General features: G+C 45.1%; 1 protein-coding gene across 2 annotated transcripts in view; it reads left to right on the top strand.

Moving 5' to 3' along the window:
- Nucleotides 1–14,499, top strand: part of pla2g6 (phospholipase A2, group VI (cytosolic, calcium-independent)) — a 79,640-nt gene that overhangs the window by 23,676 nt on the left and 41,465 nt on the right. For both annotated transcript variants that reach the window (XM_080217508.1, XM_080217507.1), the window contains exon 5: nucleotides 263–446. In XM_080217508.1, the coding sequence (XP_080073634.1) occupies nucleotides 263–446 (184 nt within the window). The remainder of the gene's footprint in view (nucleotides 1–262; nucleotides 447–14,499) is intronic.

Here is a 14,499-nt window from a genome sequence, read left to right as displayed (position 1 = left end):
GGAACCAGAACCTAGTCACGTGGCAAAAACTTGGATCTATGAAAAGAATAAAAATTTGTAAAATCGTCGAGAAACATGAGGTGAAAATCAGATCGGATGCCAGTTTATTTTCCCATAGCTCTGACGAGTTATGGTGTCACCAACAAAGGGATCTGATCTAGCCCTGTTGTCCTGGATGGCTTTGTTCAATGCTGTATTACTGAGGTGCAAATTTTGCTACGTGCAATTGTGTGACTCACCTGATATGTGCTTCTCCACGCAGCTGCATCAATGATATAGAGAGTGAAGAGGGCTTCACCCCACTGCATCTGGCTTGCAAGAAGGGGGATATCGACTGCGTTCGTGAGCTGGTGGAAGGATGTGGAGTTCGCTTGGACATTGCAGACAAGAATGGGGAAACCGTCTTCCATTACGCAGCTCATCAGTCTAATTGCCAGGTCATTGAGGTATGGTCCAACTTACAGAATTACCCACGGGACTTCCTTTGTTCCTTATGCCTCTGAAATCCTTATCTGAGCTTTCTTGAAACATCCTGATGGATAAAGGGAGCTAAGAATGATATAGGGCAGCACATTGGCACAGTAGGCATTGCTGCCTCACAGAGCCAGGGAACCGGGTTCGATTCTGGCCTTGGGTGACTGTCTGTGTGGAGTTTGCACGCTCTCCTCGTGTCTGCGTGGGTTTCCTCTGGGTGCTCTGGTTTCCTCCCACACTCCAAAGGTGTGCAGGTTAGGTGGATTGGCTATGCCACATTGCCCTTTGGTGTCCCAAGAAATGCAGGTTAGATTTTGATTTGATTTATTATTATCACATGTACTATCATACAATGAAAAGTGTTGTTTCTTGCGTGCGATAAAGATAAAACATACTGTTCATAAAGAAGGAAAGGAGAGGGTGCAGAATATAATGTTACAGTCATAGCTAGGGTGTAGAGAAAGATCAACTTAATAGAAGGTAAGTCCATTCAGAAGTCTGACAGCGGCAGGGCAGAAGCTGTTCTTGAGACTATGGATTAGTTGCAGTAAATATGTAGGGTTACAGGAGTGGGGTGGGGAAAAGGATCTTGGTAAGGGAGTCAGTGCAGACTCAATGGGCCGAGTGCACCCTTGTGCATTGTAGGGATTCTAAGGAGACCATTTAGCCCATTGTGACCATGCCAAATCTTTGAAAGTTTACCATTTAGTTCGTCCTTGCTCCCAGCGCTAAGTTTTTCCTTTTCAAATTTTCCAATTAGATCTTGAAAGTTGCGTTAAAATCAATTTCCAGCACCTTTTGAGGCATTCTGATTCACAACAGCTCATGTGTTTAAGAAATATCATCCCATCTCCCCACTAGATCTTTTTGCCAATTATCTTAAATATGCGTTTTCTCTGATTACCAATTCTGCTGCCAGTGAAAATAGCTTCTGTTTATTTACACAATCGAGACCCTTCAGAGTTCTGAACTCCTCGATTGCATCTTCCCTTAACCCTCTCTGCTCAAAGGAGAACTATCCAAGTTTCTCTAAGTCTCTCCAGAGAAACTGAGGGTGGCATAGTGGTTAGCACTGATGCCTCACAGCATCAGGGACCTGGATTTGATTCCGGCACTCTGTGTGGAGTCTGCATGTTCTCCCTGTGTCTGCGAGGGTTTCCTCTGGCTGCTCCTGTTTCCTCCCACAGTCCGAAAGACATGCTGGTTAGGTGCATTGGCCAGGCTAAATTCTCTATCAGTGTACCCAAACAGGCGCCGGAGTGTGGCGACTAGGGGATCTTCACAGTAAGTTCACTGGGTAACATGGTGGCATAGGGATCCAAGTTCAATTCCAGCCTCGGGTCACTGTCTGTGTGGAGTTGGCAAGTTCTCCTCATGTCTTCGTGGGTTTCCTCCAGGTGCTCCAGTTTCCTCCCACAGTCCAAAGATGTGTGGATTAGGTGCATTGGCCATGCTAAGTTGCTATTTAGTATCAGAGGGATTAGCAGGGTAAATCTGTGGGGTTATGGGTCTGAGTGGGATTGTTATCAGTGCAGGCTCAATGGGTCAAATGTCCTTCTGCATTGTAACGTTTGTATGACCACAGTGTTAATGTGAGTCTACTTGTGACACTAATAAATATACTTACAAACTGAAGTTCCTCATAGAATCATAGAGTTGACAGTTGGGACAGCACAGTGGTTAGCACTTCTGCCTCACTGAGTCAGGAAACCGGGTTCGATTTTTGGCTTGGATCACTGTCTGTGTGAGTTTGCACGTTCTCCCAGTGTCTGTGTGGGTTTCCTCTGGATGCTCCTGTTTGCTCCCACGCTCCAAAGATGTGCACGTTAGGTTGATTGGCTGTGCCAAATTGACCCTAGTGTCAGGGGATTAGCAGGGTAAATATGTGCGGTTATGGGAATATGGCCTGCATGGAATTGTGGTTGGTGCAGACTTGATGGGCCAAATGGCCTCCTTCCGCACTCCCGTGATTCTACAGTGCAAAAAGAGGCCGTTTGCCCATCGTGTCTGCACTGACCATAACTCCACCCCAGCCCCATCCCTGTAACCCCACATATTTACCCTACTAATTCCCCTGACACTGGGGTCAATTTAGCATGGCCAGCCCACCTAACCCACACATCTTTGGACTCACCCCGGTACTGTTCTGCTAAGTGTTCTCTGCTTCTTCTCCAAGGGGAGAAACACTTTTTTATGTGCACTTCGTCTAACGTGATAGGTATCCTGGTGCTCTTAACTCCGGGGCTGGGGCTCTTTCTCCAAAGCATTGTGGAGGTATCTCACTTGCTGTGTGTGAAGCGGTGTTTGGTTCATTTGATCACTGCTGGGGAATTTGGCAGCCGATCCAAAATGCTTTTAAACGGACCTTATCTGTGAATCACCTGCGTACAAGTGCAGCGGCTGGCATCGGAGGGAAATTAAGTACTGAAGAACCTGTTATTTCCTGCAGTGATAATTTTGGGTTCCTCGCAGAAATAATCGACAAGATTACAATTACCGCAAAGCGCACCTAATTACATTGTGTGTTCTGGCACAGGTAGTCAGGATCTCAAACTTAATTGTCGTGCGCACAGCTTCTATCCCTGCAAAATGTCCATTATGTATAATTAAGAAGTTTACTGCATTTATATTCTTACTAGTGACTGTTGACCTACATGCAAAAGGCGAAGGGTAATTGCACAAGATAATGGGGATCGCAATCCTTTTCTCAACCACACAGCACTAATTTTATTTTAAAATGAGTTTTGACTCAATTGGGAACAGCTAAGCTGATTCTTTTCTTGGATTGTTCTTTCAGGCACAGTAGCACAGTGGTTAGCACTGCTGCCTCACACCACCAGGGACCTTGGTTTGATTCCCAGCTTGGGCCACTGTCTGTGTGGAGTTTGCATGTTCTCCCCCATGTCTGCTTGAGTTTCCTCTGGGTACTCCGATTTCCTCCCACAGTCCGAAAGATGTGCTAGTTAGGTGCATTGGCCATGCTAAATTCTCCCTCAGTGTATCTGAACATGCGTTGGAGTGTGGCAACTAGGGGATTTTCACAGTAACTTCATTAACGTAAGTCTGCTTGTGACACTAATAAGTAAACTTTGAACTTTCAGTCATGCATCTGAGGAAGGATGAATGTAAGAACATAAGAATTAGGAGCAGGAGTTTGTCATCTGGTGCCTCGAGCCTGCTCCGCCATTCAATAAGATCATGGCTGATCTTTTCGTGGATTCAACTCCACTTACCTGCCCGCTCACCATAACCCTTAATTCCTTTACTGTTCAAACATTTATTTATCCTTGCCTTAAAAACATTCAATGAGGTAGCCTCATCTGCTTCACCGGGCAGGGAATTCCACAGATTCATAACCCTTTGTGTGAAGAAGCTCCTCCTCGACTCAGTCCTAAATCTGCTTCCCCTTACTTTGAGGCCATGCCACCTAGTTCTAGTTTCACTCACCAGTGGAAACAACTTCCCTGCTTCTATCTTAATGATTCCCTTCATAATCTTATATGTTTCTATAAGATGTTCCATCACTCTTCTGAATTCCAATGAGTATAGCCCCAGTCTACTCAGTCTGTCCTCATAAGCCAACCCTCTCAACTCCAGAATCAGCTTAGTGAAATGGGATTTGTATTTTTTTTTGGTTTGTAGGTTTGTAGATGCAAATGCAACCTGGATGATGAAATGCCTCATGGTTGTAAGTGATTGCCAGCTCCTGATCTGTTTATTGCCTGGCAGAGATTGTGAGGTGCTCAATTTGGCTGCCTTAGACATAATGATGGCTAGCCTCTACGGACTCTAGCTTGTAGTGTACCTTACCATGGGGAGGTAGTGGCATAGTGATATTGTCACTGGAGAAGTATTCCAGAGACCCATAGTGATGCTGTGGGGACCTGGGTTCAAATCCCACCACGGCAGGTGGTGAAATTTGGATTCACTAAAAAACCTGGAACTAATGATGGTCAAAAAACCCACGTGGTTCACTAATATCCTTTGGGGAAGGAAATCTGCTGTCCTTACCTGGTCTGGCCTACATGTGAGTCCAGAGCCACAGCAATGTAAGAACATAAGAAATAGGAGCAGGTGTAGGCCATCTAGCCCTTCGAGCCTGCCCCGCCATTCAATAAGATCATGGCTGATCTGTCGTGGCTCAGTTCCACATTCCCGCCCTCTCCCCATAACCCTTAATCCCCTTGCTTATCAAAAACCCATCAACCCACGTCTTAAAAATATTTAGCGAGGCAGCCTCCACCACTTCAACGGGCAGAGAATTCCAGAGATTCACCACCCTTTGAGTGAAGAAGTTCCTCCTCAACTCCGTTCTAAACCGCCTGCCCTTTATCTTGAGGCTGTGCCCCCTAGTCCTACTGTCCTTTCTGAGCGGGAAGAGTCTCTCCACCTCTATCCTATCCATCCCATTCATCATCTTATACGTCTCAATGAGATCTCCCCTCATTCTTCTAAACTCTAACGAGTACAAGCCTAGTTTATTCAGCCTCTCCTCATAGCTCAACCCCCTCAACTCCGGTATCAGCCTAGTAAACCTCCTCTGCACTCCCTCCAAGGCCAAAATATCCTTGCGTAAGTGTGGCAACCAAAACTGCACACAGTACTCCAGCTGCAGCCTCACCAGTGCCCTATGACTCTTAACTGCCCTCGGGCAACAAAAGATGGGCAATAGGAATGAATAAAAAAAATTCTCAGTTCTTCTTTTATAATAGGAATGATAGACCATTCAGCCCCTCGAGCCTGTCCCGCCATTCAGTGAGATCATGGCAGATCTTTAGCTCCATTTACCCATCTTGTTTCCGTAAACCTTAATACAAAACAAATCACAATTTTGCAATTTTCAATTGACTCCCATGGTCAACAGTATTTTGGAAAAGAGAGTTCCACAATTCCACAGCCCTTATACTTTATTCATTCATGGGACATGGGTGTGACCGGCTGGTTGTCCTGGGAGGGCGGTTGAGAGTCAGCCACGTTGCTGTGGCTCTGGAGTGACATATGGGCCAGACCGGGTAAGGACAGCAGATTTCCTTCACTAAAGAACATTAGTGAACCAGGTGGATTTTCCCAACAATCGACAATGGTTTCACGTCATCAGTAGATTCTTAATTCCAGATATTTTTATTGAATTCAGTTTCCACCATCTGCCACGGTGGGATTTGAACCCGGGTGCCCAGAACATTAGCTGAGTTTCTGGATTAATAGTCTGCTGATAATATCATTAGACCATCGCTCCTTTATATGTGGCCTTCCTTTCCAATTGAAGCAAGTAATGCCTCATTTCAAAGGTGTCTGTAAGTGACTTCCTCCCATCGAACTATTTTTATGTCTTCACCGAAAGTCGCAGTTTGGTTGCAAAATCTTGCTTTAGGTGTCTGATTCTAATCTGTGCTAAATTGGCTGAGTTCAGTCGATGAAGCAGCAGTTGTGTGCCCCCTGAGTGAATAAGAGCAGGATTCCACCTAGTGACCTGTGGGAAAGCACGTGCATGAGGGTAGGGTTCTGTGCAGCTGTCCTTCACAGCCACTTGAGCCTGGCACTGGATGATACTTGGTTATGTATGATTATGACCGAGTGTGGATCGGGACAATCAGGAGGGAGGGAAAATCGGTGCAGGAAGGACAAGAATAAAATGATTTGGTGTCAGTCAGTTATTTTGTTTTAGTTTTTGACTTGTGGCAATTGTAGTGTGTGTGTGTGTGCGTGCGTGCGCGCGCGCTCCCATGTGTGTGTGCTTATGTGCGCACGTGAGCGTGCGTGTGTGTGCTTCTGTCTTTACTTCATTAACAAATATTTGTTTTTATGCTTCCAAAGGTGAAGTGTAACAGTGCTGAGAAATGGAACATATATTTCTGTCTGTCGCTACAGCCAGTGATGACGTCTGATATGCTCAGGTCAGATACAACATAGGTTAGATACAGTGAAGAGCTTTCAGCACCTTCCTTGCCATTACCTGCCTCGCCTGCTTTACACTCCCACAACACCACAGCTAGTAATGCCAAGACTGCGCTCGCCACGTAAAATTGCCCAGTAGAGCTTTTTACAGAGCTGTGCATTTTGCCCTTGATGTAGTGTATTATCTACAACTATCTCACCCTCCACAACCAGCACATTCTCCAGGTTTAGCTTCAGCACAGTTCTTGCTAACTTTTTGTGCTAAGCCAGTGTATGTGAATTTTTGTTTTGCCTTCTGGGATCTAACCTTCCAGGTCTCTGAAAAGCACTTTGCATCAGCAGTATATATTATCACTGTTAGAGATTCAAAATGATCACCCCTAGAATTTCAACAAAGCGTGATGATATATGAAGTGCTTGTACAGCATAAATGGTAAGAGAAAGAATTGAACCCATTTGGTTTGTAAGACACTCGGGTGTAAAGAAAGGGACATGTTTTTCGTTGATGTTGATAGTTTGAGCAAATGCAATCTTTTTCCAGGTCTTCTCGACGGAGAACAAAATCCTCAGTTGTGAAATGGGGCGTTAATTAATTTTCTTGATTATGGATGGCACAGTGGTTAGCACTGCCGCCTCACAGCACCAGAAACCTGGGTTCAGTTCCCGGCTTGGGTCACTGCCTGTGCAGAGTCTGCACGTTCTCCCTGTGTCTCCGTGGGTTTCCTCCAGGTGCTCCGGTTTTCTTCCACAGTCCGAAAGGTGCTGGTTAGGTGCGTTGGCTGTGCTAAAATTCTGCCTCAGTGTAACCGAACAGGCGCCAGAGTGTGGCGACCAAGGGATTTTCACAGTAACTTAATTGCAGTGTTAATGTAAACCTACTTGTGACACTAATAAATAAACTTTAAACTTCTCAGGAGGCTAAGGAAATTCGGCATGTCTGCTATGACTCTCACCATAGAAAGCACCCTTTGTCGATGTATCACGGTTTGGTATAGCTCCTGCTCTGACCTGACAAAGGGTTGTGAATGTAGCCCTGACCATGATGCAAACAAGTCTCCCATCCAGACTCCTGTCAAGCCTGCTTGTGACACTAATAAATAAACTGATTTACACGGGGACAGCAGGAGCTAGGCAGGGAGAAAACTTGGAAAGGAAGTGACGAGTCTATAATTATAGTCATCAAGCCTGGATTGTGCAAGGGAGGAGTAAACAGGCTGGCCTGTTCACTAACCAAGTTTCTTTTTGTATCTAAAGAGTGCCATTGACAGAATCCCGGTGGCAAGTTGGTTGTCTGCCTCTGGTGAATGGTGGGAGAGAAAATATTTTACAAAATGTGCAATAGTAGATCCATGCTGTGGTGAACCTATTCATATTGAGTCAGAGAGGTTTATAGCATAGAAACAGGCACTTTGGCCCAACTTGTCCATGCCACCATTTTCTTTTAACCATTAAGCTAGTCCCAATTGCTTGCATTTGGCCCATATCCCTTTATACCCATCCTACTCATGTAACTGTCTAAATGCTTTTTAAAAGACAAAATTGTACCCGCCTCTACTACTACCTCTGGCAGCTTGTTCTAGACACTCACCACCCTCTGTGTGAAAGAATTGCTTCCCTGGACCCTTTTGTATCTCTCCCCTCTCACCTTAAACCTATGTCCTCTAGTTTTAAGACCCCCCTACCTTTGGGAAAAGATATTGACTATCTATCTTATCTATGCCCCTGATTATTTTATAGACCTCTATGAGATTGCCCCTAAGCGTCTTACGCTCCAGGGAAAAAAGCCCCAGTCTATCCAACCTCTCCTTATAACTCAAACCGTCAAGACCTGGTAGCATCTTCGTAAATCTTTTCTGCACTCTAGTTTAATAATATTCTTTCTCTAATAGAACCTGCGTGCCAGACTTATGTGTCGGTATATAATCGCTGACATCTATAGAGATGGTTCAGTATTTCACGCAATATAGTTCTCAAATGTGCCAATGAAGAAACTTTCATGTTAAAAGATCTGCTGACTTGAGCGGAGCTGGGGTGGAGCTGTTGTGGGCAAAGAGAGGCCTTCGTCCCTCTAAGCTTCAGAAAGAAAAATTCACGCAGTGACATGATAGTTGTCTCGTGACCTTTGCTGGAAGCATATACGTGAAGACGTGGTCAGCCTCGTCTGTGTTGCCGGATGGCCTCAATAATCCTGCTCGCTCTCTGGCATTTTTTTGTTTCAAAAGGAATGATTTGGTACCGTGGAATGAGAGAGCTGTTCAAACCATTTCCTCGCTGGCCCCAGGAAAAGAAGGATTTTATGTTGTAATTATTATTTATGGTCTTGGAAAAGAACTTGGCAAGAGGCATTTGTTTTGTACTTGGATTTGTGTCCTTTCTGATGTAGCGCTGACTCTGATGTAATAGGGATTTACACTTTAGTTCCGCACGAACAGAGGGCAGAAAATAAAAAGTTTTACAAAGCCTTCATTATCTGGGTCGCTCGTTGTTGCATATTTGCGCACTGCTCGATCTGATTTTTGTAACTCGGTTGGGTTAGTACTTGGAGCTTTTAGCCCAATAATGGCTGGATCACAACTAGAGTCAGGCACTTGTTTGGCTTGAGATGGAACTGCCTGTAAAATGGATGCCAAAAGGCTGGATTATAAAATGTCTTCCTGAGTCTGAAAACTCCCTCTTTTTTATTAATTCATGGGACATAGGCATCGTTGGCTGGGCCAGCGTTTATTGCCCATCCCTAGGTGTACTTGTTCAGAGAGCAGCTGGAAATCAACCACATTGCTGTGGCCCTGGAGTTACATGTAGGCCAGACCAGGTAAGGATGGCAGATTTCCTTCTGTGAAGGGACATTAGTGAACCAGATAGGTTTTTCTGACTTTTTTTTATTTGTTTGTGGGACATGGGCATCGCTGGCTGGCCAGCATTTATTACCCATCTCTAGCTGTCCCTTGGAGGGCAGTTGAGAGTCAACCACATTGCTGTGGTTCTGGACTAATATGTAGGCCAATCCAGGTAAGGATGGCAGATTTCCTTCCCTAAAGGGACATCAGTGAACCAGATGGGTTTTTCCGACAATGGTTTCATGGTCATCAGTAGATTCTTAATTCCAGATATTTTTTATTGCATTCAAATTCCACCATCTGCCGTGGTGGGATTCGAACCCAGGTTCCCAGAACAATAACTGAGTTTCTGGATTAATAGTCAAGTGATAATACTAAAATTGAGTGGGCTGGTCTGCACTAATGGTTGCTCTGAGTGAAGAGAAATGTTTACCTGGGGTAGTGGGCCCAGCCACAGGAGACACGATTAAATCAAGTTTCAGATTGAATCACAGGCATGAACTTTGGTGAGGTGAGAGAAGGTGGTGAGGGCGACTTTTAAACACGGTGGCAGAAGATGACAGAAAGATACCGGTAGGTCGTTGAGGAGAATAGAAAGCTAGATTTGAAGTAATGCCATTTGGAATTGAAATGTGAGTTCGCAAACAATTAAAATACTTTGTTGGAGGAGGGAATGAAACAGCACACAACAATGAGATAAAGTGGAAAAAATGCAAAATAATTCAAATAAGCCTTCGGAACTGATGTTCCAACAAGCTGATTCAGAAATGTGGAAACTCTTTAGCAGAGAAAGGCAGAGTCATAAGGCTGGCGGGTGTGGAATAGCTTTCTAATCGTAGACACAGCAGCAGAGGGCGGGGTTGGTGCCCTGAGAAGCCAAGTAAACAGTGAGCACCACAAAGCTATCCTGGCTGTCTTTCTCATAGGAGCCATTTGAGGTTGCTCAGCCATTCTGTTAGATCTTGGCTGATCTCCTACATCAATGTCATTTTCGCATGCTATCCCTTGATGTCATTAATATCAACACAGTGGTTTGCACTGCTGCTTCAGGGACCCGGGTTCAATTGCAGCCTTGGATGACTGTGCGGAGTTTGCACGTTCTCCCAGTGGCTGCATGGATTTCCTCCGGGTGCTTTGGTTTCTTTCCACACTCCAAAGATGTGCAGGTTAGGTGGCTTGGCCATGTTAAATTACCCCTTAGTGTCCAAAGATATGCAGGTTAGTTGAATGGGCCATTGTAAGTTGCCCCATAGTACCCAAAGATATGCAGGTTAGGTGGATTGGCCATGCTAAATTGTCCCTTAGATTAGGGGTTAGGGTGGGGAATGGGCCTGGGGTAAGATGCTCTGTCTCAGAGAGTCTGCAGACTTGATAGGCCAAATGCCCACCTTCTGCACTGTAGGGATTCTACCAATCTTTGCCTTGGACATACTCAATCCTCTTAATTATCTTATTCATATTTTCCTTCAGTTCATGCCCTCCTTTCCTGAAGGCACAGTTCCACGTGTGCCAGCCATCTTTTTGGTGCCTGACTAAACTGGCCGTGTCTAATATCTGAAACTGGATGTGTGTCAGTGGGCTTGTTCTTGGGTTGGATCAGTGACAGGATTCCCTGCCTCCTCAACCAACAGTGGTTCAATCCACAGGGGATTACTATAGCTCCCCACTTGCAGGGAGCTGGTGGCAAAATGCTGCTGGAATGAAAGGATGGCGGGGATGAAATGTAGGTCACACAGGGTTAGGTACCAGGGGGCATACCCCTGAGCATTGTCAGCTTGGCAGTACCAGCTTGGGCAGCCTGGCATTGCCGAAAGGGTAAATCTCTCTCAGAGATCTCTCTCAAGAAGGACCTAAAGAGAGAGCTAAGAAGAGCCAGGAGGGGACATGAGAAGTCTTTGGCAAGTAGGATCAAGGAAAACCCTAAAGCTTTCTATAGGTATGTCAGGAATAAAAGAATGATAGGGTAAGATTAGGACCAGTCAAGGTCAGTAGTGGGAAGTTAAGTGTGGAGTCCAAAGAGATAGCAGAGGCGCTAAATGAATATTTTTCATCAGTATTCATATAGGAAAAAGACAATGTTGTCGAGGAGAATACTGTGGTACAGGCTACTAGACTAGACGGGATTGAGGTTCATAAGGAGGAGGTGTTAGCAATTCTGGAAAGTGTGAAAGTAGATAAGCCCCCTGGGCTGGATGGGATTTATCCTAGGATTCTCTGGGAGGCTAGGGAGGAGATTGCAGAGCCTATGGCTTTGATCTTTATGTCGTCATTGTCTACAGGAATAGTGCTAGAAGACTGGAGGATAGCAAATCCCCTTGTGCAAGAAGGGGAGTAGAGACAACCCTGGTAATTATAGACCAGTGAGCCTTACTTCTGTTGTGGGCAAAGTTTTGGAAAGGATGATAAGAGATAGGGTTTATAATCATCTAGAAATGAATAATTTGATTAGGGATAGTCAACACGGTTTTGTGAAGGGTAGGTCGTTCAGTTCTTTGAGAAGGTAATCAAAGAGGTGGACAGGAGTTAAGCAGTTGACGTGGTGTATATGGATTTTAGTAAAGCATTTGATAACGTTCCCCACAGTAAGCTGTTGATAAGATACGGAGGCATGGGATTGAGGATGATTTAGCAGTTTGGATCAGAAATTGGCTAGCTGTAAGAAGACAGGGGATGATGGTTGATGGGAAATGTTCATCCTGGAGTTGAGTTATTAGCGTTGTATCGCAAGGATCTGTTTCAGGGCCATTACTGTTTGTCATTTTTATAAATGACCTGGATGAGGGCGTAGAAAGATGTGTTAGTAAATTTGCGGATGACACTAAAGTTGGTGGAGTTGTGGACAGTGCGGAAGGATGTTGCAGGTTACAGAAGGACATAGATAAGCTGCAGAGCTGGGCTGAGAGGTGACAAATGGAGTTTAATGCGGAAAAGTGTGAAGCGATTCACTTTGGAAGGAGTAACAGGAATACAGATACTGGGCTAATGATAAGTTACTTGATAGTGTGGATGAGCAGACAGATCTCGGTGTGCATGTGCATAGATCCCTGAAAGCTGGCATCCAGGTTGATAGGGTTGTGAAGAAGGTGTGTGGTGTGTTAGCTTTTATTGGTAGAGGGATTGAGTTTCAGAGCCATGAGGTCGTGTTGCAGCTGTACAAAACTCTGGTGCGGTCGGACTTGGAGTATTGCATACAATTCTGGTCGCTGCATTATAGGAAGGATGTGGAAGCATTGGAAAGGGTGCAGAGGAGATTTAGCAGGATGTTGCCTGGTATGGTGGGACGGTCTTATGAGGAAAAGCTGAGGGACTTGAGGCTGTTTTCATTAGAGAGAAGAAGGTTAAGAGGTGACTTAATAGAAGCATATAAGATGATCAGAGGATTAGATAATGCAACTGGTGGCACGGTAACACAGTGTCTCAGTGCCAGGGACCTGGATTCGAATCCTGGCTTGGGTCACTGTCTGTGCAGAGTTTGCACATTCTCCCTGCACCTGCGTGGGTTTCCTCCAGGTGCTCGGTTTCCTCCCACAGTCCAAAGATGTGTGGGTTAGGTGGATTGGCCATGCTGAATTGTCCCTTAGCTAATCCCCCTGACACTAACGTAAATACGGGGTTAGGGCCTGGGGGGGATTGTGGTCGGTACAGACTCAGTGGGTCAAATGGCCAACTCCTGCGCTGTAGTGAAGTTAAAGTAAAGTTTATTCATCACAAGTAGGCTTACATTAATACTGCAATGAAGGTACAGTGAAAATTCCCTAGTTGCTACACTCCAGCACTTGTTCGGGTACACCGAGGGAGAACTTAGCATGGCCTATGCACCTAACCTGCACGTCTTTGGACACAGGCAGTGACCCAATCCAGGAATTGAACCCTGATCCCCGGCACTATGAGGTAGCAGTGCTAACCACTGTGCCAGTGTGTGGCCCCCAAGAAGGATTGTATGATTCTATGAATTTGGCTAAGATTAACTAATTAGCACGGGGGGAGGGTCAAATCTGATGCCCTTCAAAGTCTCTGTGGCTTAGCTGCTCTGAGGGCAGTCCACCTTTCGAAGCAGGCTTTTGCTCATCTGCCCTAGAAATCTCTTTACGTAGTCACTCATATTTTGGTTTTGTAACACTCCTGTGAAATGCCTTGGGACATTTTTTTACATTAAAGGCACTATATAAATGTAACTTGTTGCTGCTGCTTTGTCATCTACATCGCAAAATGCCTGTATTTTGCAGGGGGGGGGGGAAGAACTCAGGAGTTATTACAATCCTGAATATCTGTCAAGACTCTGAAGACATTTCTTGAAAGTGCCTTGGGAGCAGCATGGTACAATGGTTAGCACTGCTGCCTCACAGCGCCAGGTTCCCAGACTCAATTCCAGCCTCAGGTAACTGTAGGGAGTTTGCCCGCTCTCTTATTGAATGGCGGAGCAGGCCCGAGGGGTCAGATGACTTACTCCTGCTCCTAGTTCTTGTGTTACTCCTGTGAGGAGAAATTTCTTCAACCAGAGGGTGAAATTCGCTAACACAGAAATTAGTTGAGGCCAAAATGGTGTGTGATTTCAAGAAGAAATTAGGTATAGCACTTGGGCTAAAGGGGCCAAGGAATATGGGGCGAAGGGAGGGGGGTCAGAATATTGAATTTGATGATCAGCCATGATCAGAACAAAAGGCGGAGCATGCTTGAAGGGCCAAAAGGCCTACTCCTGCTTCTAGTTTCTATGCCTGTGTGGGTTTCCTCTGGTTACCCCTAAGTTTCCAATGATATGCAGGTTAGGTGGATTGGCCATGCTAAATTGCTCCTTACTGCTCAAAGATGTGCAGGTTAGGTGGATTGGCCATGCTAAATTGTTCTTTAATGTCCAGAGATGTGCAGGTTTTGGGGATTAGAAGGGTAAATACATGGGGTTACAAGGATAGGACTTGGTGAAATGCTCTGTCGGAGAGTTGGTGCAGGCTTAATGGGCCAAATGGCTTCCTCATCCACTGTAGGCATTTTATTGAAAAACCAGAATGGTAAAATAGGGGCCTTAAACACAAGATCATTGTTGCATAATTCTAAAGGAATGTTCATAGAAGAATTCTACAAAATTAATGTTTCCCCTTTAGACCTTCGTAAAAGTTCAGAGAGAAAAGAAGTACCTTTTCTTTGATCGCTGAGATTCAAGATGAAGAGCTGTAGAGGCGATCAAACTGTATTTTAGCCAAGCTTCTAGCATCATGAGGTGATATTTAAGAGTGAAACATTGGTTATGACAGGTGTTTAGTCTACTTGACAAAGTGATTTTGTTATATTGGTTCCC

The sequence above is a fragment of the Carcharhinus amblyrhynchos genome, chromosome 35, assembly GCF_965287045.1.
Source record: "Carcharhinus amblyrhynchos chromosome 35, sCarAmb.v2.hapA, whole genome shotgun sequence".
NCBI lineage: Eukaryota > Metazoa > Chordata > Chondrichthyes > Carcharhiniformes > Carcharhinidae > Carcharhinus > Carcharhinus amblyrhynchos.
The sequence above is the reverse complement of the archived record's forward strand: the minus strand, read 5'-3'. Positions and strand labels throughout refer to the sequence as shown.